The sequence below is a fragment of the Nipponia nippon genome, unplaced genomic scaffold (genome assembly GCF_047370975.1).
Source record: "Nipponia nippon isolate SJK-2023a ecotype South Korea unplaced genomic scaffold, ASM4737097v1 scaffold_13, whole genome shotgun sequence".
NCBI lineage: Eukaryota > Metazoa > Chordata > Aves > Pelecaniformes > Threskiornithidae > Nipponia > Nipponia nippon.
The window spans coordinates 15,587,090-15,610,077 of record NW_028262324.1 but is presented as its reverse complement, the minus strand read 5'-3'; the positions used below and the strand labels follow the sequence as shown (position 1 = coordinate 15,610,077).

General features: G+C 60.2%; 1 protein-coding gene and 1 long non-coding RNA gene across 4 annotated transcripts; one reads left to right on the top strand and one right to left on the bottom strand.

Annotated features, from left to right (window-relative positions):
* Positions 1–204: 204 nt before the first annotated feature.
* Positions 205–22,904, bottom strand: UCKL1 (uridine-cytidine kinase 1 like 1). 3 transcript variants are annotated; one of them, XM_087749918.1, is made up of 15 exons: positions 22,821–22,904; positions 14,707–14,900; positions 13,963–14,069; positions 13,576–13,746; positions 13,257–13,328; positions 11,846–12,035; positions 10,832–10,893; positions 5,930–5,949; positions 3,490–3,588; positions 3,014–3,107; positions 2,644–2,706; positions 2,148–2,270; positions 1,686–1,793; positions 1,159–1,315; positions 205–579 (listed from the first exon to the last, which is right to left on the bottom strand). In XM_087749918.1, the coding sequence occupies exons 1-15, from the start codon at positions 22,868–22,870 to the stop codon at positions 503–505; spliced, it is 1,587 nt and encodes a 528-aa protein (XP_087606044.1). In that variant the 5' UTR covers positions 22,871–22,904; the 3' UTR covers positions 205–502. The 3 variants fall into 3 exon arrangements, with proteins under 3 accessions (XP_087606044.1, XP_009471672.1, XP_087606043.1); XM_009473397.2 differs by lacking the exons at positions 5,930–5,949; positions 22,821–22,904 and adding exons at positions 9,403–9,419; positions 18,742–19,097; XM_087749917.1 differs by lacking the exon at positions 22,821–22,904 and adding an exon at positions 18,742–19,096.
* On the top strand, positions 19,233–22,404 carry LOC148056564 (uncharacterized). Its single transcript, XR_015702965.1, has 3 exons — positions 19,233–19,360; positions 20,325–21,721; positions 21,784–22,404. It is a non-coding gene; the product is annotated as an uncharacterized LOC148056564 (long non-coding RNA).
* Positions 22,905–22,988: the final 84 nt, after the last annotated feature.

The window sequence follows — 22,988 nt, the reverse complement described above, 5'->3', positions numbered from 1 at the left end:
CGAAGAGAACCACCACCCAGCTGCCTGTAACCGGCACAAAGACAGAGCCGTCAGCACCGCTCCACGGCTGCAGCGCAGCCTGCTCCTCAGCGGCGGGGTCTCCACCGCCCATGCCGCTCGCGGCATCTGCCCTCCCAGGGCAGCAGTCCCGAAGGGCTGCGAATCCTTCTGGGCACCCCTGGGGCGTGACAAAGAATGGCTCCATTCAAGAAAACCAGAGAAAAAATTTATTATTTTTCTTTATAAAATATCTCCAATAAGTTATATAGGCAAATATTTAAATTAAAATAAATTAACTCCACTCTATGCTGGGACACGCGACTGTCCACAAAGTCAAACTAAGATTTGTCTGTCTTTGAAAAAATATGCCCTAGATCTCCGATGTAAGATTTGAAAAAAATATCTATGCTTGGTGAGGAGGAAGGAGAAATCTCTGCGATGGACAGAGGGGTTAAGGTGCGGTGCTGAAGCTGCCTGTCGCCAGTGGCGTCTCCACATCCAGCTAAGTGCTAAGAGCATCTTCATCGTCGCTCCAGTCGGGAGGAGCGTCCGTCCCGAAGTACCGATCGCCGAAGTTCCCTGCGGGGAGAAAGAGAGAGACGCAGTCGCGGTGCAGCTCTGCGGGGAGCCCTGGGACCCGCCCTCGTCCCAGCAGGCAAGGAAACAAAAGCAAGTTTATCCAACAGCTTGAAGAGAAGAGCTCTAAAACTGGTGGAGCAGCAAAAGTGGAGCAGCCTGGAGGCTGGTTTAGCACCCCGTGGCAGGGGCGTTTCCTGGCACAGCAGAGGTGAGGACAGAAGAACGGAGTGAGCTCCTTTTGGATGAGTTGGTTTAAGGTGGCAGCTTAGGGAATGAGGTGGGCACAGGTCCGCTCCAGCTGTCCCAGCCCAGCTTCTCCACCTGGGGCCGGAGGAGGCTCACGGCACGTGGAATGGCTCCTTCGGCCAACAAGGCTACGGCTGCCTGACAGCTCTCGGAGCGTGTGTGTCGATCCCACCGCCCACGTGGCAGCAGGACCCAGGAGAGGCAGTGGGTCCCCGGGTAAAATAAGGCCAGACCTAAGTTGCTGCTGACAACCAGGGCTTCACCTCCTCTGGTGAGTGGGCCAGAAGCACCGAAAATCCCCCAGCAACAGCTCATTCCTACCCAGATACTCACCGATGCCAGGGATTATCCGGAAAAGGTCATTCACCTTCTTGTCCACAGCTGTGGTGATGATCTTCACCCGGGGGAAAGCATAGGCGACTGAGTGGACACCCATCTCCGCCATAAGCAGGGAGAGGAGGAAGATCTTGTCTTCTGGGACATCGTGATCCTACAGGAAAGGCACAGAGACAGCTCGGGGTGAGGGTATCTAAGGCAGGTGATGGCCCAGGCACTCGGACCACTCGAGGACCTTCCCGGAGCCACTTTCTCTCCTCCCCTTTCCGTGGCCAGTTGGGGTTACTGGGCACAGGACCAAGAAACCAATTAAACCCAGGCTGTTACTACAGAAGGAAGGGGTGACTTTGTCAATGCCTGGTTACAGAGTCACCCCAGCTTGTGCTGTCTCCCACGTCACCCTCCTTCGCAAGGAGGAGACGGTTTCAGCGCAAGTCCCCTCAGCACGGCTGCGGCTGGCGTTTCGCACGTTATTTGGGGGCGAACCACCCGCCCTCCTGCAGCGCGCCCGACGTCCTCCGTACCAGCAGCACCCGCACCGCCATCATGGCTGCTGCGCCCGTGGAGACCGTGCAGTCCATCAGGATGACGTGGTCTTCGCTGATGTCCTTCGGCAGCCGCAGATAGTGGAGCTGGGCAGGGGGAAGAGAGATCAGCTGAGAGGCTGCAGGCTCAAGGCAAACGGAGCAACCCGAGCCCTTCTCTTCGAGGGGTGAAGGATCTTTCATGCCGCCCTATCTCTGGGACCCCAGCTGCCAGCTTGGAGCCAGGCGCTGGTGCAAACGCTCGGACAGCAAACCAGCCCCTGCGTGCACAAACATGCTGGCAAAGCCCACTTCAGAAGCTTTCAAAGCACTCGCTTTCTGAGCACTCACCCCCCGCCAAGATCAACTCTCGGATCGCTGAAGAGCTCTCAAGAAACACCCGAGTCACCCCCCGCATGCAGGCTAATGCCAGGAGATGCCCTCGGCAGCCCGGGGTTTTACCTCCGGCTCGCCCGTGTTGCAGTTGGTCTGGATGAGAATGGTCCCGATGCGGACATCCTTGCACACTGCTCGCAGCGCTGGCTCCATGGTCTCGCCCGCTCGCAGGATAGACACCCCGGTGATCTGCAGCACAGGGCGAGGGTGCAGGGGAAGGCACGGTGCAGGAGGTGCACACCACCCCCGTATGGCCGTGGGCCTCGACAGTGGGGGACTCTAATGGGCAACCCCAAAGCACATCCCTTCCAAGAGGGTTGTGCTCCTCCCAGTCCAGACTGCCTCCCTCAGTGGGAGGGCAGCAGTGGCACGGTGACATTGCTGGCGGCACCCCTGGCCTGTCCTGACGACACAGGGTATCGTACTCATGACAGTGGGCACCAAACCCAGGCCTGATGGAAGCCCCGAGAAGCCAGGGGTGTCCTTCCCCTGCATCCACAGGGCTTTCGGCGTAGCTCCGCGGGGCAGGGTTGAATAGTAAGTACCTTTTGCTTCCACTTACTTGCTTCCCGCTGTATGTCCTCCCTTCGTAGTCCTGTCCCTGCGGGGTCTGGACCGTGCAACTCTACAAAAACCATGTGAGAAGCATTACCAGGGGCTCTGAGGTGGCTCTCGGAGCAGCCCCGGTACCAGGGAGCCAGCCAAGCTGCCCGTTGGTCTGGATCCTCGGAAATGGAGGCTGGGCAGAGTTGTCACTGCTCCATGGCCTAGGGGAGCCCTGCCTCCCTTTTTCATCTGGGAGGAAAGGGCTGATACATGGGGAAGGCTGGAGGAGCAGCACCGGGACTGTCCCGGCTCCCTGGCAGCTACGGGTTAGGAATGGGAAACACAGCGCCTGCTGCCCGTCCTCCCAGCTGCACCCCCGAACCCACCTGGAACGGGAGCAAGGAGAGCGCGTGCTCAATCAGCAACCGCATCAGCCTCTTGGAATAGAAAATGAACTCATCTCTGCTGGTCTCCTTGTTTCTGGAGAGGAGGGAAAGGCAGTGTAAGCTGTGGACCACAATGTGCCCCGGGAGATGCTGACAGAGGTCAGCGGCTGCGGGGAGGAGGGCAGCCCCTGGCCCTGTCTGGCTGTCGGCGTTTTGTTTGCACAGGGTCCACCGGCTGAGCCTGGAACACGGTGGCAGTTTTAAGGTAAAAGGCAGAAAAATTGTTGGTGAGACCACGGAGCGCTCACAGCACAGCTCCCGTACCCAGGCCCCACCACCGTCTGTCCTGTCCCACGTCCCCAAGTCACGAGGACAGGGCACAAGTGGGATTCGGGAGTCCAAAGCAAGCCGAGCCCGCCCCGGCCGGCAGCCAAGCCCCATCCCGCCCCAGGAGGCCGCGGTGGCGGGGGCTTTACCTGATGATGGTGTGCATGCCCCTCACCTGAGGGGTGCTCTTCAGCACGCTGAGCGTCTGAGGAAGGGGGTGGCACTGGTGGGCAGAGGCCAGGGCGGCCCTGAAAACCAAACACACGGTCAGAAGATCTCCGGGCAAGGCTGCCCGAAGGCTGGTGCACAGCGCACGGCCGGAGCCATCCTCCCAGATGTCATCTCGCACTGCAAACGCACACCAAGGCCATCCAGCCGAGCCGAACGAGCGGCCAGCCCTGCCCGGTCCCCCCGCGATGGCAAAGGGACCTGCTCCCACGAAGCGGGTGGCCGGTGGAGCCAGGGGGACCTGGCGGCCCAAGGACCTGCCCGTCCCGCTGCGTGGCCCATCTTGGTTTCCACTGGTTGGGAAGAATGTGGAAAATAAAATCAAAACCTTCTCCTGTTTGGGAGTCTTATCTGGTGGTGGATCCTGAACTCATGGGGTGAGGAGGAGCTGTTGTGGTTGCCTCTGTCCTACGAGTGCCAGATGTCACCGGGAACGGGGACGGGCAGCCAGGCCCGCGGCGCTGGTACACGGCTCAATGCAGAGCCAGGCTGCAACGAGACCATTTCACAGAGCACCTGGCCCATTCAAGGATAGTCAGATCGACACCAAATTGGGAACAGCTTCAAGACTTTACAGCTGGCTTTGTGTGACTCATCTCCACATAACTAATAGGGTTGGGAGCTATTCTTGGATCAAGGGAACACCATTCATGGGGAAGCGCACAATGGAGCCCCATTAGTCACCTCTCTCTTTGAGAGCGGCAGTAATGAGATGAAGGTCACATCTATTTGGCTTCCACAAGGCTGGGCAGGATGGACAAGCGACTTTGTCTGGGAGGAGGGCTGGGGTCCGAAAGCCACACGTCAGATCACACACGTGCCAGCGGCTGCATCCCGGTCAGAGAGATGTTGGGGAGGAGGAGGAGAGAGCAAACAAACAGAAGCACCAGGTGATTAAGACTTCAAATCAAGCAGAAACCTGGATTAATTGCACACACACACAGAGGCACACAAGCGGAGAAGAAGACAGAGAAGATGACTGGGTAGGAATGGAGGAAGGCAGGGCTAGATGACTTGAGGCCTCCATCCACATAGCCATCTCCTGGTCTTGGCCGACCAACACCAAACGAGACATTCCCAAGGCCTGTGGGTACTTAAGGGCTCCTTACTTTTGCCAGTTCCAGTCCTGCGTAGCAGCGAAGAGCCCTTACGCAGGGAACGCTCCCGAGAGCGCAGAAGCTCGCAGCCACGCAGAGGGCATGGGACGGGTTGTGCGCCCGTCGCAGGCTTGGCCGCTGCCGGCAGAGCCCGGGGCCAAGCCCAGCGCTCCCGCTGCCCGCAGACCCCACCGCTTGTTTGGGACAAGCAGCCCTCAAGGCCCCGGACCTGCCGTCAGTGAAGCGAGCTCACTCTGTTAGTCACCGCAACTCGGGTTAGCTGCCGTCGGAGATGCTCCCGCGCCGGGGCTGTGCTGCTGGCAGCACCCAGCAGCTCTGCCCCCACAGCCCCCCTCCCTTCCTCCTGCCAGACCTGGTCCGGGGACAGATTCTGGGGGCACAGTTGCCATCCAGCCCTGCCTAAACCCCTCCTGGCCCCAGGGATGCAGACCTACATGGTGGGTGAGGACCTGAGCCCTGCCTTTGGCGGACGCTGGTGCCTGCACAGGGGCTGCCTGCTTCTAGAGGGGGATGGAGATCAGCCACACACCAACTCATGGCCCCAGCTGGGTTTGCTAAGGTGACAAACCACCGTCCCCAAAACCAGAGGAGCTGTAGCGGTCGTAGGCTGTCTCCCACCCACCACGGCGCACGCCTGAGCTTGCACCTCTCCCCTCCGTCACTGCCAGGTCCACATCGCAGCATCCCGCCACGCCTGCGGGATGGGCAGCCCCTCTCCTGCCCTGGGCTCTGTGGTGCTGCAGGGGAGACGCAGTGCGACCCGGCTCCCACTCCCTGCCGCAGACGCCAGCGAGCGCTCCTACCCCCGCGAGCAGCCCCGTGTGCCTGGGAACACCTCCCCTGCGCCCCGAGCTGTCAACAGCCCCCGGGGAAACGCTGTCAGCGTTTTATCACCGAGCTTTCCGCACCTTCCTGTGACACCCGCGCAGGGGCCGGTGCTCAGTGCAGGGACGGGGAGGTCTGGATGCAACCCTGCTCGGGCCCCTGTTCCCGACAGCCCAGGGAAGCTGCTCGGTGCCACGGGGGCCCCCAGGGAGAGCAGCAGGTCCCATTTTTGGGGTCAGGATAAAGATGGTCTCTCAAGTCCCCCCACCCTGGTTTGCCCTGCACAGCCCCAGCGAAGCAGGACCCTGCGAGCTGTCTGCCCGGGTTAGTAACGCGGCTCACGCTGCGCAGCCCTCGCCCCCCTTCCCCGGCGTTAGTGTCACAACCAAAACACTGCCGTTAGCGTTCGTCTCCTCACATATCCCAGCGCAGCTTCCTCTGGTCACCAGGTGGGAGGGATGTTCAGGGGAGACAAGACAGGAAACACGAGTTTAAGGGGAGAGGGACAAACACGACATGAAACAAAGGAAAAAGCACTGTCATTAGTCAAAGGGGGGAAAAAAAAAGCCCTAATTGATGTACGGCTCTTGGACCTGCCTGGTGCCTGGGCCGCCGCTGTACAGACCTCTCCTTTGGTGACCAAGTCACGTCACGGCTGCGCTCCACGGCACCAGCTCCACTCCTGGCTCCGTGGGGGGAAAGCTCTGTCCGCTCTCACCGCCCCGGAGTCACGGCAGGGCCACTGTCACATCTCTGTCCCCCGTGGTGCCACACTGCAACCCCAGCTGCAGCTCCCCGAGTCCGGAGGGAAATGCCCAGCCCTCGCCCACGGCTCTGCTGCAATCCTAGAGCAAGCGCAGGAGCTCAAGCCCAAGCGTCACCCAACCTGCCCTGCACCCACGCAAACTGCTTGTGGGCTCACAGGGGTGCCCGCCTCCCGGCACGCTGGACAGACGATCTGCACGAGCCTGGGAGAGCCTGGAAAGCTGACAGCACGTGGGGAGAAACCCGGCTCTGAACTGACCATCACCACCGGCCGGCAAGACCTTCCTTCCCCTGAGCCGACCTGGACCTGCCCTGGGATCGCCATCCCTTGGAGAGGGGCTGTCGGCAGAGGCAGAGGGAAAAGCTCAGCCTCTCCGGCAGCCGCCCCGCCACGGCCGCCTCGCCTGCGGTGAAACCCCTCGCCCAGCCCTGCCGGGAGGGCCGGAGGCAGCGGGTCTCTGCCGCCGCGACCCGCAGGCGGCCCGCGAGCGCGATGCTTCCTGTCCCTCCCCCTGCCAGGCAGGACCGCGACGGAAAATGCAGATGGGCAGCCACGAGCACGTCAAGAAAACGTCTCACTTTGGAAACTTATTTTCCCCCCCCCAGAACAAAAGCTTTAAAAGGAAAAAAAAAAAGAAGAAATAGAAAGAAAGAAAGAGAAAGGGGAGACCATCTCCCAGGAAGGCTTCAGGGAACATCCTCGGCTCTTTGTTGAGCGTGCTATCAAGCAGGAAGCAGACAGGAGACATCCAGCTACAAAGGAGCTAATGCAGTCAAGGCATTTCAAACACGTAGAGCGGCTGGCTTTCACGGCTGACATTTCAAACAAGGGCTATTAAACTGCGCCACGGGTTGATATTTAAAGGCACAATTGGCAAAGGGCATGCCAAAGCTGATCGAGACCTCGGGGGTGGGGAATATTGATTGGCGAGGGGAATTCAGCTGAAAAGAGCGCTGGCTCCGAGAGCTGGGCTGGTTGCTGAAAGGGAAGGGACAGAAAACAGGCTCGGCTGAGAGCACTGCACCCGGTCGGGCTCCTGGTGCTGGGCTCGAGGAGAAATACTCACCTGGGAGTGCTGGTAGGCACTTACAGCCCCAGCACATGCACGGTTAAACACGTGGGAAGCTGGACAAGAAATATCCCGGCTGCAAGGATGCTAAGGGCTGACCTGCGCTCTGAGGGAATGCAGAGGAAGGCAACGATGCTCCTCAGCAGCCAGCAGCTACAGGAGGAAAACAAGGCTTGCAGGTCCAGGGAACGGCACCGCTTTCTTTAAACTCCTCAGAATTCACCCGTTTGACCAGCTGAGAGTCGGGGAGAGGCACTCCCCGCCATCCCAGCCACCCTCCGGCGCAGGGGAGGTGGCCCAGGGCCAGCCGGGAGCACATGGGCCAGCGAAGGGCCTCGGACCAGGGACACATCTAAGCCTCCAGGTTTTATTCTACCAGCTACAAAGACCTCGCTGCGTCCCCACGGCCGCCAAAAGGCAGTGACATCAGAACAACAACGGTGACATTTAGATGAAGCCATTCAAGACAGGAGGATGGGGAATTGTTCAAGATGAAAAGCCCCCCGTCTGCCGAGTGCAGCTCGCCTGACACGCGTCTCTCCATCCACCTCGCTCCTCTTGCGAGCCTCAGGAGAGCTGATGGGAAACCGCAGCAGCAGTAAAAGCACTGGGACTCCAGGAGTGTAAACAGATTTTTTGCAGGAAATTTTTTCCAGACTTTCTGGCAAAGGCATAAATGGAAACCCACGAGCCTCAAACATAAAAATGTCTGTGGCTGTGGTTATCACGGAGTTGTTTTTGGAGGTCAGAGTTACCTTCCCAAACCTGCTATCATTATCCTTTCTTGACATATTATTAAATATGTGATTTTTAAGGTGCACAGAAGGATCACCTGTACTGAGTGCCACTTAGATTAAAGAGAATCCCTGGAGAGAAAGAAAATTTTCTATGTGTGTATATACACACATCGGTATGGGCATATGTACATAGACACCCCCCCCCCCCAGTCTACGCTCTAATGTTATTCCTGCGATTTTTTAAAGCAACAGATTTCTCCCCACGCTAAAGAGCACCTTCCCACCTGGGCCTCCAGATACGCAGGGCCGCTTACGCTGTCTGTATGGAAATGTCAGGCCCCATGGCGTTAAACAAGCAAACCAAAATAAAATAAAACATCCAGTTGCCTAGTCTAGGAAATGGATGGCTTAAGCAGAACCAAGTACAGCAGAGTCTTTTTCTGTTCATCTTAGGTATTTTAAAAGCTTTTTGTATGCTAAATGTAAATTTTAGGGTTACTTGAGTTAAGTGTCTCCATCAATGATGGAAATCTAAATGGAAACCCAGCTGCAGTAACGCATCCCCTCTGCTTGCTACAAAAGTACCTGGAAACTTCGCTGGCTGCTTAATGGAAGCAAGAGAGCTAAAGTCCCATCTGGATCCGCATGCTGAAGAGGTTAAGTAAATCAGTGTATGCTTTATAGCATCCACCTGCAGGTACTGAGAAATTAGAAATCCTGCTGGATTAGGGCATAAGTATTTTCTTAGGCCCCAGGCAGTTGCTGTGCAGGCTTTAGATGCTGCAGGGAAGCGGGTACCTCTCGCCACGCCGAAGCTGCTACGCTCCTCCCGGGGGCCAGCAGGCTTGCAGCTGAGAGCCTCTGCGACGGTGAGGGATCCAGGGCTCCCACCACCCTTGAGCCGCCTTGTTTAATTTAATAATTGATGTTTAATGATGTTTAATCATCAGGGATGGAGAGCGGCTCGGAACAACTGTTCGTCTTAGAGGATGAAGGGAAATAAAAGAGAATCCCAGGACGCAAAGCCTCCCCGCTTGCAGAGGTCGGGGGTCCCCAGCTAACAAACCCCTGTCCCAGCTTCAGGGGCCTGCGGCCAAGCTGGCAGTACCCTCGCAGGACGAATGCATCCCTGGGGAACAGCCCTGTCCCTGCCGGTCCCAAAGCCAAGGACAAGGCGGCCTTTCGTCAGCTCGGAGCGTGACGAGGCCGTGCGTTATGCGAGCTGTCGGCCTCGACTGCAGGTCAGGGTTAGGCCAAGCAGTGCCTGGCATTGGAAATGCCTCGGGCTGCACAGACAGGACAGAGTTAGGGGCTCTTACCTGACACTGAGTTCACGCTGCGGCAGCAACACAAAGACACAATGCAACCGGTATTAAGCATTGCCAACACCAGGGTCGTTTCAAGATAAAAGAAAAGGAAAAATAGGAATATTTTCCTGCATTCACATGTAGCCTTTTCCCCTTCTTCCCCTCCCCAGGCAAATGAAAGCCCCCCCCCAAGCCAACCCCTCGCCTGGCTCGCAGCAGGGCTCTGGGGAGGAGCTGCCGTGTTTGCTCGCTGCGGCGTCCAGCCGCGAGCTTTCCTGGCCAGATCCCAGGGGCTGGGAGAAACAGCCATTTCCCTGCTCCTGGCCTGCGCCCCACGGCTGCGTGCCCTCCTCAGCCCGGTGCTAGCGAGGGCTCTGACCCTCGCTCCTGTGACCTAGGCTTTAGAAACCAACTTCACGACCTGCCAGAGCTTAGTGCTGTCAATCCGGGCAGTCAACAAGCCCCGACTGCCGCCTGCAGCCCCGCGGAGAGCGGGGTGCTGTGGGAGGGGGAACTTTCCATCACGCTTTTGCATCAGAGCGTGACCTGATCCCTCAGAGATGATCCCTCCCGAGCAGGCGCGGGAGGCACGATGCCATCGCGTGTCGGCTCGCAGCCAGGGGCCGAGCGGCTCCTGCCGCCTGCAGGCATCGAGCCCTCAACTTCCCAAGTGCATCCATCTCCAGGTCATGCTCCTTCCACCTCCCAGGACATCGCTCTGAGCATCTCCACAACTTAAACATCAAAGCTACAAACGTGGGGCGGGAGGAGGGTGTGCTGCTCAGGGAACAGCAACGCACAACAGCGTCGTTTGATTGAAGGGTCCCAGGCTCAAACCATGGGTGAGGACTGGCCCAGGACACACAGAAGCAGACTTGTTAAACCCAGTGATGGGGAAGGAGATGGGAGCATTTGCCTGGATCTGGGCATCAAACATGACAAGACTTTGGGTTTGGAAACGCATGGGCTGCACCCAACACAGAAGTGGGGAAGCGGGCTCTTGACTGGAAAGACTGTGCAGCAGTGCCTGCAAGGGGGTGAAGAGGAGAAGCCAGAGGCAGAGAGCTGAAGTCTTGCAGGGTTTGGGGTGATGCTGGCCCCGGGAGGGCTGCAGGCAGGGAGGGCACATCACTCGGGTCACTGGAGGATGGCTGCCTTGTCCCCAGATGACTCGCTCTCCCAGGGAGGGAAGGAAGCTGCTGCTGGACCACAGCTGGCCGAGGAGCCTTGCACTAACCCGAGCAGAGGGACGAGGCAGTCCCCTTTGCTGAAACGGAGGGAGCAGGGCTGGGGGGAGTTCACAGGGACAGCCCCGCGGCTCAGGCGCCCGCAGCACGGAGGGAAGCCAGGCCGTTCCCACCTTGGCACCCAGAGCAATGCCACCGCTGCACAGGCAAGGTCGGCCCCACCGCTAACGCCCGGGGCACCGGGCAGCTCTTACCTCTTCCAGCTGGCTGTGGACGTGCTGAACGATCAGGTCAATGGCCACTGTGTTTCCGCTCCCTGGAGCGAACCAAAAGCAAGAGACAGCCTGCTCAGGACCACAGTGCTAGCAGTGCCTGAAACGCGTTTCTTCCCCAAGCTCCCCACTATGTTAAAAAATACACCGTACCCCAAACACCCCTTCCCTAGCAAAGTATCATCCAGCCGGAGACATTCCTGCTATTATTAAATTCTTATTTAGTAATCTATTATTCATAGAATCACAGAATCGTTAAGGTTGGAAAAGACCTTTAAGATCATCGAGTCCAACCGCTAACCCGGCGCTGCCAAGGCCACCACTAACCCACGTCCCCAGGCACCACATCTCCCCGGCTTTTAAATCCCCCCAGGGATGGGGACTCAGCCCCTGCCCTGGGCAGCCTGGGCCAGGGCCTGACAGCCCTTTGGGGAAGAAGTTTTTCCCAATACCCAACCCAAACCTGCCCTGGCGCAGCTTGAGGCCGTTCCCTCTCGTCCCATCGCTTGTTCCTGGGGAGAAGAGACCGACCCCCCCGGCTCCAGCCTCCTTTCAGGCAGTTGCAGAGAGCGATGAGGGCTCCCCTCAGCCTCCTCTTCTCCAGGCTGAGCACCCCCAGCTCCCCCAGTGAATATCTAGAAGTCACCTCTAGCTTTTAATTATTAAATTCTTATTTAGTAATCTATTATTGAATATCTAGAAGTCACCTCTAGCTTTTAAATTGCTAAGCTGCAGGAGCTGGTAGGGCAGGAGACTGTTTGAGGGAAAAGTGCTGACTTTCCAGGAGAAATTCCCCTAGGAATCTGCCTTTGGCCAGTGTTTGGAGACACTCAACTAGAGAAACCTTTGCTTTGGCAAGGGACAGCCACTCTTCTGTCCTCGCCAGCCGGAGGGCGGTGGGGCTGGGCAGCAGAGCTGAGGGCAGAGGGACGGGGTCTCTCGGGTCCCGCTCAGGACTGAGCCACGGGGCAGCTCGGGGCGGCCCTGGGCAGGTACCTCGGGGCACGACGATGTCGGCCAGCCGCATGGTGGGCTGGATATACTGGTCGAAGGCGGGTTTGACAAACTTGTTGTACTGCTTGATGACACCCTCGATGTCACGGCCGCGTTCGCTGATGTCCCTGCGCAGGCGACGCACCAAGCGGATATCCGAGTCCGTGTCCACAAATATCTTCAGATCAAGGAGCTGAAACGAGAGGGGAGGGAACAAACCCCCCAGGTTAGCTGTGCAGCTCAAACAGACCTTCTCCACCAGGCATGACCAGAAGGCTGAGCCCTGTGCACAGCACAACACCGGTTTAACAGAGCTCGGCTCAGCTCTGCTCCGGCCTGGAGGGAGCTTTGCCTCTGCAGCCCCTGAACTTGAACCTGGCTGGCAGTGCAGATGCTGCAGCGAGTCCCTTGCTGCCGCCTGCCCCTTACTCTCATGCTCCCCAAGACCCATCCTGCTCCAAACCCTTTCTCCCCTTCTCAGCAGCCCCAGCACTTTGGTGGGATGCTATTTCAGAGCGAGGAGAGACAAGAGAAGTGGACGCCCGTGATGCAGACCAACAGGCTTAACCCAGCAGCACTGGCTCGTCGATGCTGGAGGGGAGCCAAGCACAGGTCAGCTCATGACACCGCCCCGAATGGCAAGAGCCAAGAGCAGGGATGCTCAGAGGAAGCTCCTGGGGGATTTACCCAGCTGTCCACTGGAGGTCATGGTTGCTCCAGCAAAGTGCAACCCAAACGCTCACTTGGCAGGGAAGGAAACTTTCTAGATGGAGCTTGGCTAAGTTTGTGCATGGCTTTCTCCCTCCTATAGCATTTCTCATGTGTCCAAATAACTCCCAAGAAAGCCTGAAGTGCTGGAGGAGTCCACGCTAGGAACACCAGGCTTTGCACAGTAGATGTACAGCAGACACTGCTTCTGGCTGTGCACGCTGAGGCGTGCAGCATGGGGGGGGCTATTTCTAGTCCTGTTTATGCACCACCGTGCCAGTGACCAGGTCACCACTCGGCTCCCAGTTCCTGGGAACGAATGGCTGAGATCAAGGTCTCTGCTGAAACGCTTGACCTCTGCCGGGAGCTCTTCCCCTGCCGCTGCCAGGGTTGAGGCCTATTTCTCCTGCACGGCGAAGTGCCGCAGCAGCTGGTGCAACCTGGAGGAGAAGGTCACCTCCCTGCTGCTGAACCTCAGCAGAAAGCATGCTCCCACCATCTCTCCCCAGCCGGCTACGGGGTGCAGGGCTGGTTTGCAGGGGTGATGCTGGAGCACTGTGGGAGGACAGGGTCCCATCCAGCAGTGCGCAAGAGCCCCAGGGCACCTGAGACTCAATTTGTGCTCTGATATAAGGCTGCAGAAGAGGGGGCTGCAGCACTTGCGCCTGTCAGGCTTCCCCAGAACCGATTCTAAACCCTTCCTCACCTTCAGGAGCTCCTTGTCCGCAAACGCCATGATGCCTTCAAAGATAATCACGTTGGCGCCATAGAGGGTTTTCTGTGGAGTCAAAATGGATGCAGTTAGAGAGAGAACGTGTCCAGAGATGCCCCGTCCCAGGGAATCCCTCTGCGTTGTTAGTGACTGCGACAGCTCACCCGAAAAATGCGCCCTGAGCCAGCCACGGAGCAGAGGGCGACCGCAGGAGTCTGACCGCAGAAGGCAGGGGCTGGAGGGGCCCATCTGGCACCCCCTCTCCTGCCTTGGCAGCCCCCCCGCCTTGTGCCACCCCCTCAGTGTCCCGTACCCATTCCTTCTTCCGGCTGTGGGTGGTGAAGTCGTAGATGGGGATCTTCACGCTCTTGCCTTGCTTCAGCTTCTTCAGGGTGGCGATGATGAGGTCAAAGTCGAAGGCATCGGGGTGGTCAAAGTTGAAGTCATTGCTGGCTGCCTGCTCCTGCTGCTGCTTGGTCAACACCTGCCCACAGAGAAGAGGTTACCGCACGTGGCCGGCCCCACCACCAGCCTGCCCTCCCCGCCGCCGTGCCCAGCAACCTCTCCCCCTGCCCCAAGAGCCATCCGAAGGGGAAACCACGCGGCTGTCACTGAATCCACGCTGCGTTTCCCCATCAGGGGCTTATGCCAAGGGCCAGGGCAGCCCAAGGAGCCTGGCCAGGAGGACGCGTAGCCTCACCTTGTAGAAGGAGTCCATGGACAGCAGAACCACCCAAGGGACATCAAGAGCCTCAATGATCATGGTGGCCACCGTGGTCTTCCCAGAGGCGCTGCCTCCGCCCAGACCTGCCAGGGAAAAGGCGGTGAAGCCACCAACCCCACAGCCTGCCTTTCCAACCACAGGCTACAGCTCAGGTCCCGCTCTGTTGCACTAAGCTGGAGGAACCTCCAAAGAGGGAGATCGATAGGAGCTACAAGAGAGATTATCCTTGAAAACGTCAAATGGCACGTACTGTAACTGCCAGCACTGTGCAGAGCAAAAGCTGGGAAACCCTTCGGTAGGTGGTTGTGTAACACGGGGAGAGCTGGCATGAGAACCAGCCTCGACTAAATCCCCGGGAACTCGTGACAACCCAGGCAACAAGAGTTGTGGGAACAACAAGCAAAGATAGTGGTCTGCCCACTGCCTGCTGTAATCCACCATCCCCATCTGCAAGCTCTCAGCTTCTGCCCAATGCTACGGCTCACCCAGTCAACGCTGGACGAACCACGGGGACTCTCCCTGCTCCTGCCCGGGCTGAGCAGCTCACAGCCTGGAGTCTGGAGCCAACCTCAAGCTTCCAAGGAGGCTGTGGGGCAGGAATCCCTGCCAAGATCTCCTGGAGAGCCAGCGGGCAGGCAGCACCGACGCTGCCTGTGCTAGCCCGCACCGGCTGCAGCACAGAGCGGGGACAGAGCCCGGAGACGCGCTGCCTCTGCCTACCTATCACGAAGGCCTCTTTGGACTGCGTCCCATGTTCATTGTACCACGGTGGCCGGCCAGCTGTGTAGATGGTCCTCTTGCTGGTCCGCAGCAGGGGTGGCTCAGACTTGCACTGGCTAGTGGTCCGCTTTCGGGGTGGCTTGGTGGAGCCCACCGCAGGGTACAGCCGGTCTAAGGATTCGGCACTGCTGTTGCTGGGGAGGGGGAGAGGAGGGAGGTCGGTTACGGGTGGCGGGGAAGGGCCCGTGTTCCCGGCGCATGGGAGCGGGGTCTCCAGGGGATCCCACGCTGTACGGGAGAGGGACGCAATGGAAGAGGGGCAGATGCAACCACAGCCCTGCTGCAGTACCACCAGCGCCTCTGCAACCCCAGGCCATGGCCAGCATCAAGGAATTCTCACACAGGACTGTGTTTTAACCTGGAAAAGGTGCAGCACAAGCATCACTTCCTACAGCCTTACTGCTTGGGGAACGTCTACGTTAAATAAACACTCCAGTGAGCTCTCAGAAACACCGAGGGGTGTTATTACAGAGGGCAGTAACCTGTCCTGATGCACCACAGGAACTTTGGGGAGGATGGAAGCCAAACACGCGGGCTACAGCTCAACCATCCTCGTCCCCCCGTGCACAGTCCCTTTCCTCTCCCCAATCCAAGTGCTCCGCTCCCACCCAAACCTGGAGTTCTCCCACGCTTTAGGCATGAAAGCCCTGGGGACAAGCCTGCAAGCTGGCCAGAGCCGGGCAGCGGGGCTGCCAAGCCATTCACGTCTGCTTTGCCGTGCGGGCTGAGCGAGCACCGAGCACGGCCGGAGCCTGGAGCTGCTAAATGCCTCTCTCTTATCTCCCCTCCTGCCACGGCCCTGGGGAGGGAGAGGAACAAACCACCCTCCGGAGCCCTTTTGAGCTTGGCAGCGAGAGAGCAGCGGCTGGGAGGTGATAAGTGGCCTCTGGCCAGGAGATAAGCTGCAGCCGTGCTGCCCGGCCAGCACGGGGATGGGGAGGATTATTTATACCAGCTCCCGCTCCTCCCTGCTCGCAGTTTCACTGCCTCGGGAGGGATGTCCCCTCCCTCTGAGACGGTGCAAAGGGCTCTCCCTGCTCACGCCTGTTCCTCTCCCCAGCCGTGACTGGTCGGGAAACGAAACCTCTGCAAGGTCAGAGAGCCCCGGGACCGAACACGCCAAACCTGGCACTGTTTGGTACAGCCCAGCCGAGCTGGCGGGGCTTTGCTGCCTCTCTGTTATTTTTTGCTCTTGAGAGGGCTTAAACTGCAGGGCTTTACAGATTTTGGTTTGATTTTAAGCTGTTTTGTTATGAAGATTAATTCCCTTCCCCAGCCCTTTTTAGAACAATTAGATCAAAATTTGAGACCAGCCATCTGCATGTAAAGCCACCCGGCAAACCCCCCGAGCGGGGTGTGAGCCCCCAGGCACGCCATCCCCACCTCCCGCACCGGCACATCCCTGCGGAGCGGGCAAGGAGACAGCGATTTGCCTGGCTTTGCTGAACCCCTCCTAGCAAAAGGCAGGCCGCAGCTCCTGCCCGGGCACCGGGCGCTCGTGCCAACACCGACCCTACACGTGTACACCTACAGAGTCCCCCTGCGAGAGCCTCGAGCCACCAACGCCCCGTCCCATGCATGAGCCCATCGGCACGCATGGCCAGCACCGAGCACCGCCAGCCTCCGGCTCACCCAGGAGCTGTAAACACCCCAAGGATCGCTTTTAAAACGCAATGTCAGGAGGTGAGACCCGCCGGGAAAGCCTTCTGGGGTTTCTTGCTGTGCAAAGACGGCTCTTTCCACCAGAGAGGCAGGAGAAGCAAAACCAGACGGGGCATCTCGGTCTCCTCTCCCACCAGTGATGCTGCAGCGGTAATTAGCCACCGCGCGCTATTCCCAGAGTGGGGCTGACATCAGCTGACGATGCCGGTGCATAAACAAAGTCATTTTGGCTTGATAAAAGCAAGAGATGACAAGGACATGGTTGTTTACCAGAAAATAAAACGGCTGCGTCCCAGCCCCTCTCCCGGGACTGCGGTTACTCGAGAGCCATGCCGCCGGCGCTGCTGCCGAGGGCTGCTCAGCCGGTTTTCCCCCGGGGATACATGCCCGTCTCCATGCAACAGGCGAGCGTTTTGGGATGCTCTGCTCTTTGGTGTAACGCAGCGCCGAGCTCTCCCATGCCAACCTCAGCGCGCAGATGCTGCGGCCCAGACCACGATCCGCACGCTGTGCTGCTGACTGAGGCCACGATTCCCAGAGTGACTCCAAGTTGGGCAAAACTCTGGTCTTTGGAGCCGGAGTGGAGCCCGAGCGGGAGGTTGACCTCTGCAAAGTCTGCTGCCAGCATCTTTGATTAGTACGGACATAACCCAGCTCCTGGCGGGGATGAGGAGGTTGGGACCCCGATGGCTCCGGCTGTGCCCAGACTTACAGGCTGTGGTCACAGCTGAGATCCCGCTTCCCCAGCCCCCCGCTCCCCGAGGTGCCCGCGGCACACCCAGGGGGCTGGCACAGAGGGGACCCCCAGCAGCTCCCCGCCGGGGCATCGCCGCGGGACGTAGGGACGCGCGGGGACGGGACGGCGCAGGGACGGCCCTCGGCGAGAAGCGGAGCCGTCCTCCCCCCGCACGCCCGAGGCCGCTCTTGGATGCGGCATTTTAATCTTGTTTCAAGACTTGGCTTGCTTTGCCTCCTCTCATCCAAATACTCTTGGACTCTCACCTGAATTCTGTATCTATAGATATCTTTAGATACAGAATTCTCTGTCTGTATCTATATGAGAGGTAGATATTCTACACTGCTGAAATAAACCTTTCCTGTGATTTATCTCAGCTAAGCACGGGGAGGGCTGTGGGACTGCCCGGGAGTTCTGCAAAGGTCAAGCATTTTCTCCTAATGTTACACTTCGAGTTTTGTAGCTGTTTTCCGCCGCTGCCTTTGCCAGGAAGGGCCTCTCCTCCCCTCCGAAGGAACGGCTGATCCCAGTCATCTCCCAGCTATCTCGCTTGGCCGTTTCTTCCTATCACTTTTTAAAAACTCCCTGCAGCAGCGACAAAGCCTGTGCAATGCCCCTACCCGCAGGGCAAAGCACTCGGAGGAAGGGGACTCTATTTACAGCCGAAGTTAATGCCATTGCCCTAACCAAAGCACGGTCCTTGTCCCACGCAGACCCTCCCCAGCCTTCCCGAGCAGAGCGTACCCCTTGGGGTTCAGCGACGTGATGCCACAACAAGGCAAATACGCAGGGAAACGTCACCCTGGGCTTGGTAACCTCCTTCCTGGAGGACTCGGCTGCCACCAGCCCTCCGCAGACCGTCCCCAGCTGCTGGGGACGCTTCGCCTTCCCTGTAGCCGGTGCCTCCTCGCTAGAGTCCGCCCGTGCCCCTTTGGCAGGAGGGAGCCCGAGCGCTCTGCCTTCCCTCTGGGGATGCCCAACGGTGGGGTCTGCTCCCCAAAAGGGCTCTCCAGCCCCGCAGGCCTGCTGGCACAAATGCAGGAGGCATTTTGCTCCCGCTTATCCCAAGCACGGATTTACTGGGGTGAGTTACTCCCTTCCCCACCATTCCTGTGCCCTCCATGCTAAGGCTCTCTGCATCCCGCTGCCCGCCGAGACCCCCGACCGTCCCAGATCCGTGCTGGGCTGGAAGGGGAAACACAGCAGGTCCCCGCAGCCAGCAAGGAAAAATGGCAAAGCCCCAAACCTGACCCAGCAAGCAAACAGGAGAGCTCGTCCTCAGCCCTGTGCCCCGTAAACAACACGCCAACCAAGCGCCCAGCCCTCCAAACCCACCCGCCGAGTCCCCGGCACCCTGCCGTACGGCGCCGGGCTGGCTTCATCCCGTGTCCCGTGGGAAGCTGATCTTTCCCCCAGCTGCTGCCTGCGCTTTTGCAGCCCTCAGCCAGGCAGGAGCTGGGGACCAGGGCCAGGAACCGGGGCTGCCGAGCGTTCGCTCTGGCAAGCAAGGACTGAAAGCAAACAGGTGAAAAAAAAAGTAAAAACCCACCCGAAACCGAAGCAAACGAGGAACTCACCCGCCGTCCGGCCCGAGGGCCCAGCAGCCAGATATGCGGACACTGGAGAAGGCTGGGGGACTGCTCATCTCCACCCCGCCGCGGAGCGGGAGATGATGCCGGGCAGAGGGTGCTCACCCCGACCCCTCGGCTCCCGTCCCCCAACCTCCCGGCGCTACCGTGGCGAGAGGGCGGCCGTGCCAGCGGGGCTCCGTGGGCGAGCCCCAGTGCACGGAGCCATGCACGGGAGCGTCCCCCCCAGCACCAGGACCGTGGGCTCCCCGGGGGTCGGGGCAACCCGGAACCCCCCCCCCCGGGCAGCTCCGGGGGGCTCGGGGCAGGAAGATGGAGGAAGGAGAGGAGTGCTGCCGGGGGAGCGTCTTTTGCTGGGAGCTGTGGAGCGGTCAGCACGCATAAGAGGATAGCTTAACCTAGAGATTACGTTCATTACCTGATATTAATAGCACTGGCTTGATTAAAGAAAAAGCGGGGGGGTCAGGGGGGCGAAGTGACACCTCCCCTCACCGCCCCCCTGCACAGGCAATAAACACTGGCCCCCCTGTGCCTCCGCTCCCCGGGACCGGGGCTCCTTCGGCTCCCTCGGAGGCCGGGGGCTCAGGGGCAGCGGGGAGCGCAGCCGGTAAGTGTGCGGCCGCGGGCACCGGCGGGGAGGAGGCTGCAGGGGGGCAGAAGGGGATGTCCCCGGGGCAGGGATGGAGGGGGCACCCAGCCAGCACCCCGCTTGCGGCCGATGGAGCCGGCTGGGGCTGGGGGCCAGGGTGCTGCTGGGGGCCAGGGTTTTTGGTGAGGGACTCATCCCCTTCCCTTAGCTCCCAGTGGCGGGAGGTCCGGCTGTGAGCCCCCCTGGTGCTCAGCTCCCCGGGAGAGAGGTGCCCCTCGCCGTCCCCTCGGCCCTGGAGTAAACAAGTGGGTGAAACTCAACACCCCGGGGCTGCGGGTGGCTAAGAATAATGTCCCGCTGCCTGCTCGGGCCTGCAATCTGCTCTCTCGGCCTCCCCCCTGCCAGCTGCCTCCTGCCCCCCCGGCCGTTTCGGCTCCTCTCCTGGCACCGGCCCAGCCGGGGAGGGCAGGGAGCCCGGGCACCCAGCGCCCAGCGGCCCTTGGGGGAAGCCGGGCAGCAGGTGAAGGGCAGGACGCCCAGCAAGGGGTGGGAGACGGCCGGGCACCGCGGCAGAAGGGGTCCCAGCCAGCTCTGGAGCACTGGGACCGGGGCAGAGCAGCACCCACCACGCAGCATTTGGCTGCGGAGAAAGGGGTTGGTCACAGCAGCCACACCGAAATGCCAGGCGGGCTCTGCCAGGGACGCGGCTCGTCACAACAAGGTCCTGCAGTCGCCAAACTGAGTCCCCCGCCCTCCCTGGCACGGCAAGACGGGAGCTCGGCTTCAGCGCACCCACCTCCGAGGGGGTACAGGGAGGGTGCTCCCCCCACACGTAGCATCCAGCGGGGCTGAACGTCCAGAGATGGGGCTGGAGATGGGGAGAAGACCCCTTCCTCCTCCCCGAAGCCCCGGGGCTATTCCAGAGGCGGGGGACACTTGCTGCATCCCGGTGTCCTCGGCAAACCCTGGCTGAACACGGCAGGCACCGGGCATGGCCGCGCCGGCCCCCTCCTATAACGGGTCCAGCAATGGGACCGCAGAGGAGAGCGTCGCCCCAAAACACGTCTCAGCGACTACAACGCTGCTGGAGACCAGGGACGGGGCTGCGGCCCCCGAACTGGGGCTGCGGGAGCAGCAGGACGGGGCCGGGAGGTGACCTGTCCCCAGCGTGAGCCACGGCTGCTGCCCCGACAGCACCAGAGAAGTCAGCCACGATCAAAGGAACCTTTTCCATCCGGTGATTTCGGCACGGACTCCCCTTTTCTCTGCAAAAGCTCTTTCAGGAGTTTAAAAATAAAATTCTCTTCCGCCGCGATTTCTGTTCTTTCTCATTAAAGAGGCAAAAAAGAAAAGGGACGAGGAACTTGGCGGCGAGGAGCCCCTGCCCTCGCCAAGGCGACATTGTTCCCTATCGCACGCTCCCCGGTGTCTTTTTTCCTGCCTTTGTTTGAAACATCCAAGCGATGGGAGCGACTCTCCCGGCGGCTCACCCCACATCCCAGCCGGGCTCCCCGGTAGGACGGGAATCGCCCGCACCGGCTCTGAACCCCGGCAGCGACCGAGCCTCCCTCCCGGCACGTGCTCCTCCGCAAACCGCCTCCACTTCCCCATTCCCTTCCCGCTTTCGGAGCTCTTGCACAGGCCAAAACTCCGGGGTTTTGGACTTTTTTTCCTTCTAGATGATTTTTAAGCGCGAATCCCTCCTCCGTAATCACAGCCTCCAGGAGCTCGACTTAAAATTGGGAGAAAGAGCAGAGCCCGCGAAGGCTGGGGTCCCCTTTTCCTTCCAGTGATGGAAAGCTGCTCAGTGGCTTTTCCTTGGGATTCATGGATGGAAGCCGAATTGCACGTGGCTCTTCCTAGTTTGGCCGCCGTAACCCAAATATTGCCGCCGGATCCGTGTAAAAGCTCAGGACACGGCAAGCCCAGAGCGGAGGGGTGCCCGGCCCCGCGGGAGAGGGTCCCTCTCCCAGCTCCCACCCCTGCCAGCAGCACCCGCGGGCGCGCAGAGGCCAAACCCGCATCCCTCCAGCTTTGAGCGTGGTCTTTGTTGGGCCGGACCCACGCGCGCCAGCCCTCGGCTGGGCCTTGCGTGTCCCACGGCATCTCTAACCGAAGCCGAACGCGGCCGCACTGCAACAGCCTGGTGCAGAACCCTGGAATGTACCAGGAACGCACTGGGAAGCCCCCGGCCGGGGACCGGGCTGAGACGGGGCTGGATCCCACCACCCTGCGAGCAAGCCGGGCCAGAGGATGAGTTACGTGCAGGGAGCGCACAAGGAAAGGCTTCAGGAAGCCCGAAGCGTCGGGATGGAGGCACCGGCCCGAGGGATGGAGGGTCCCGCCCGAGGGATGGAGGCACCGGCCCGAGGGATGGAGGCACAGCCCGAGGGATGGAGGGTCCCGCCCGAGGGATGGAGGCACCGGCCCGAGGGATGGAGGGGACCCGCCCGAGGGATGGAGGCACCGGCGCGGGACGAGCATCCCCGGGCAGCCCAAGGCACACGCGCTCTCTCCCAGCCCTGTTCAGTCCTCCGATTCCTAACCACAAAAGGACAAACGTTTCCCTCTTCAAACCCAATTATCTCCCTGCTATTCATACGGAGCGACGGCGGGAACCGCGCGGGCAGCCGGACCGGCGGTGGAAGAGGCTGGGTTATACAACCCGGTTACTCATCTCCTGCCTGGCCGGCGTGAATCGGGGTGGCTCCTTCCTCCCCTGCTCATCATCCTCAGCCTCCCCGCTACCCGCCGCTGACTCACAGGAAGGGCAAAGGCAACGCCGTCACAGGCAGCTGCCGGATCCGTATTTAGCCGCCGAAACACGCGGGCTGGTTTGGCACCGACTCGGGCAGAGCCGGGGTCGGTCGGTGCCGCGGGGACAGCCGGGTGCCGGTACCCCGCAACCAGGGATGCTCGCATCCCTAGAACCAGGTTTACCAAATCAACAGCGCTCCGGTGATGCTCCGGAATCAATTCCCAAGGATTTGGTGTTTGGGAGCGGTCCTGCCTGAGGATTGCGGGGAAAAAAGGGGAGCGGAAAACAGAGAGAAAACCTGAGGGGGGGGTGGAAATGAGATTTTTGGTAGTGAATTTGTAGGTTGCTCCGCTCCGCCGGCATCCCTCGTGCTCGCCGGGGCGGAGGCATGCGCCAGCTGCCTTGGGATTGATCCGCTGCGAAATTAAGGCCAAAAAAAAAAAAAGAGGGAAAAAAAAAAAAAGCTAAAAAAAAGCTAAAAAGAGGAGGTCGGCGGGGGTTTGGTGAGGCTGCGTGGCGGGGAGCGTTGGGGCTTGGGGGAAGGTAATGGGTTTTGGGGGGAAAAGGAGCGATCGGGAGGCCCCACTCGCGGAAGCGGCAGCGTGGGACGGGACCGGGACCGCAACGCCCCGGAGCCGCCGGTTCCCGGCGGCTCCGGGGCGTTGCGGTCCCGGTCCCGTCGCGGGTGGGGTTGTAACGGGGAGGGATGCGGGTCCTTACCTGTCGTGCGGCTCGGCCGGAGCCCCCTCGGCCAGCGGGGCCGCGGCCATGGTGCGGGCGGGGAGCGGGCGGGGAAGCGGCGGGGCCGCGGGTGGGGGCGGTGCTGCCGCGTGGGTCCCCGGGATTTGTAGTGCGGGGATGGGGAAGGGGGGAGAGGGGTGCTGCGGG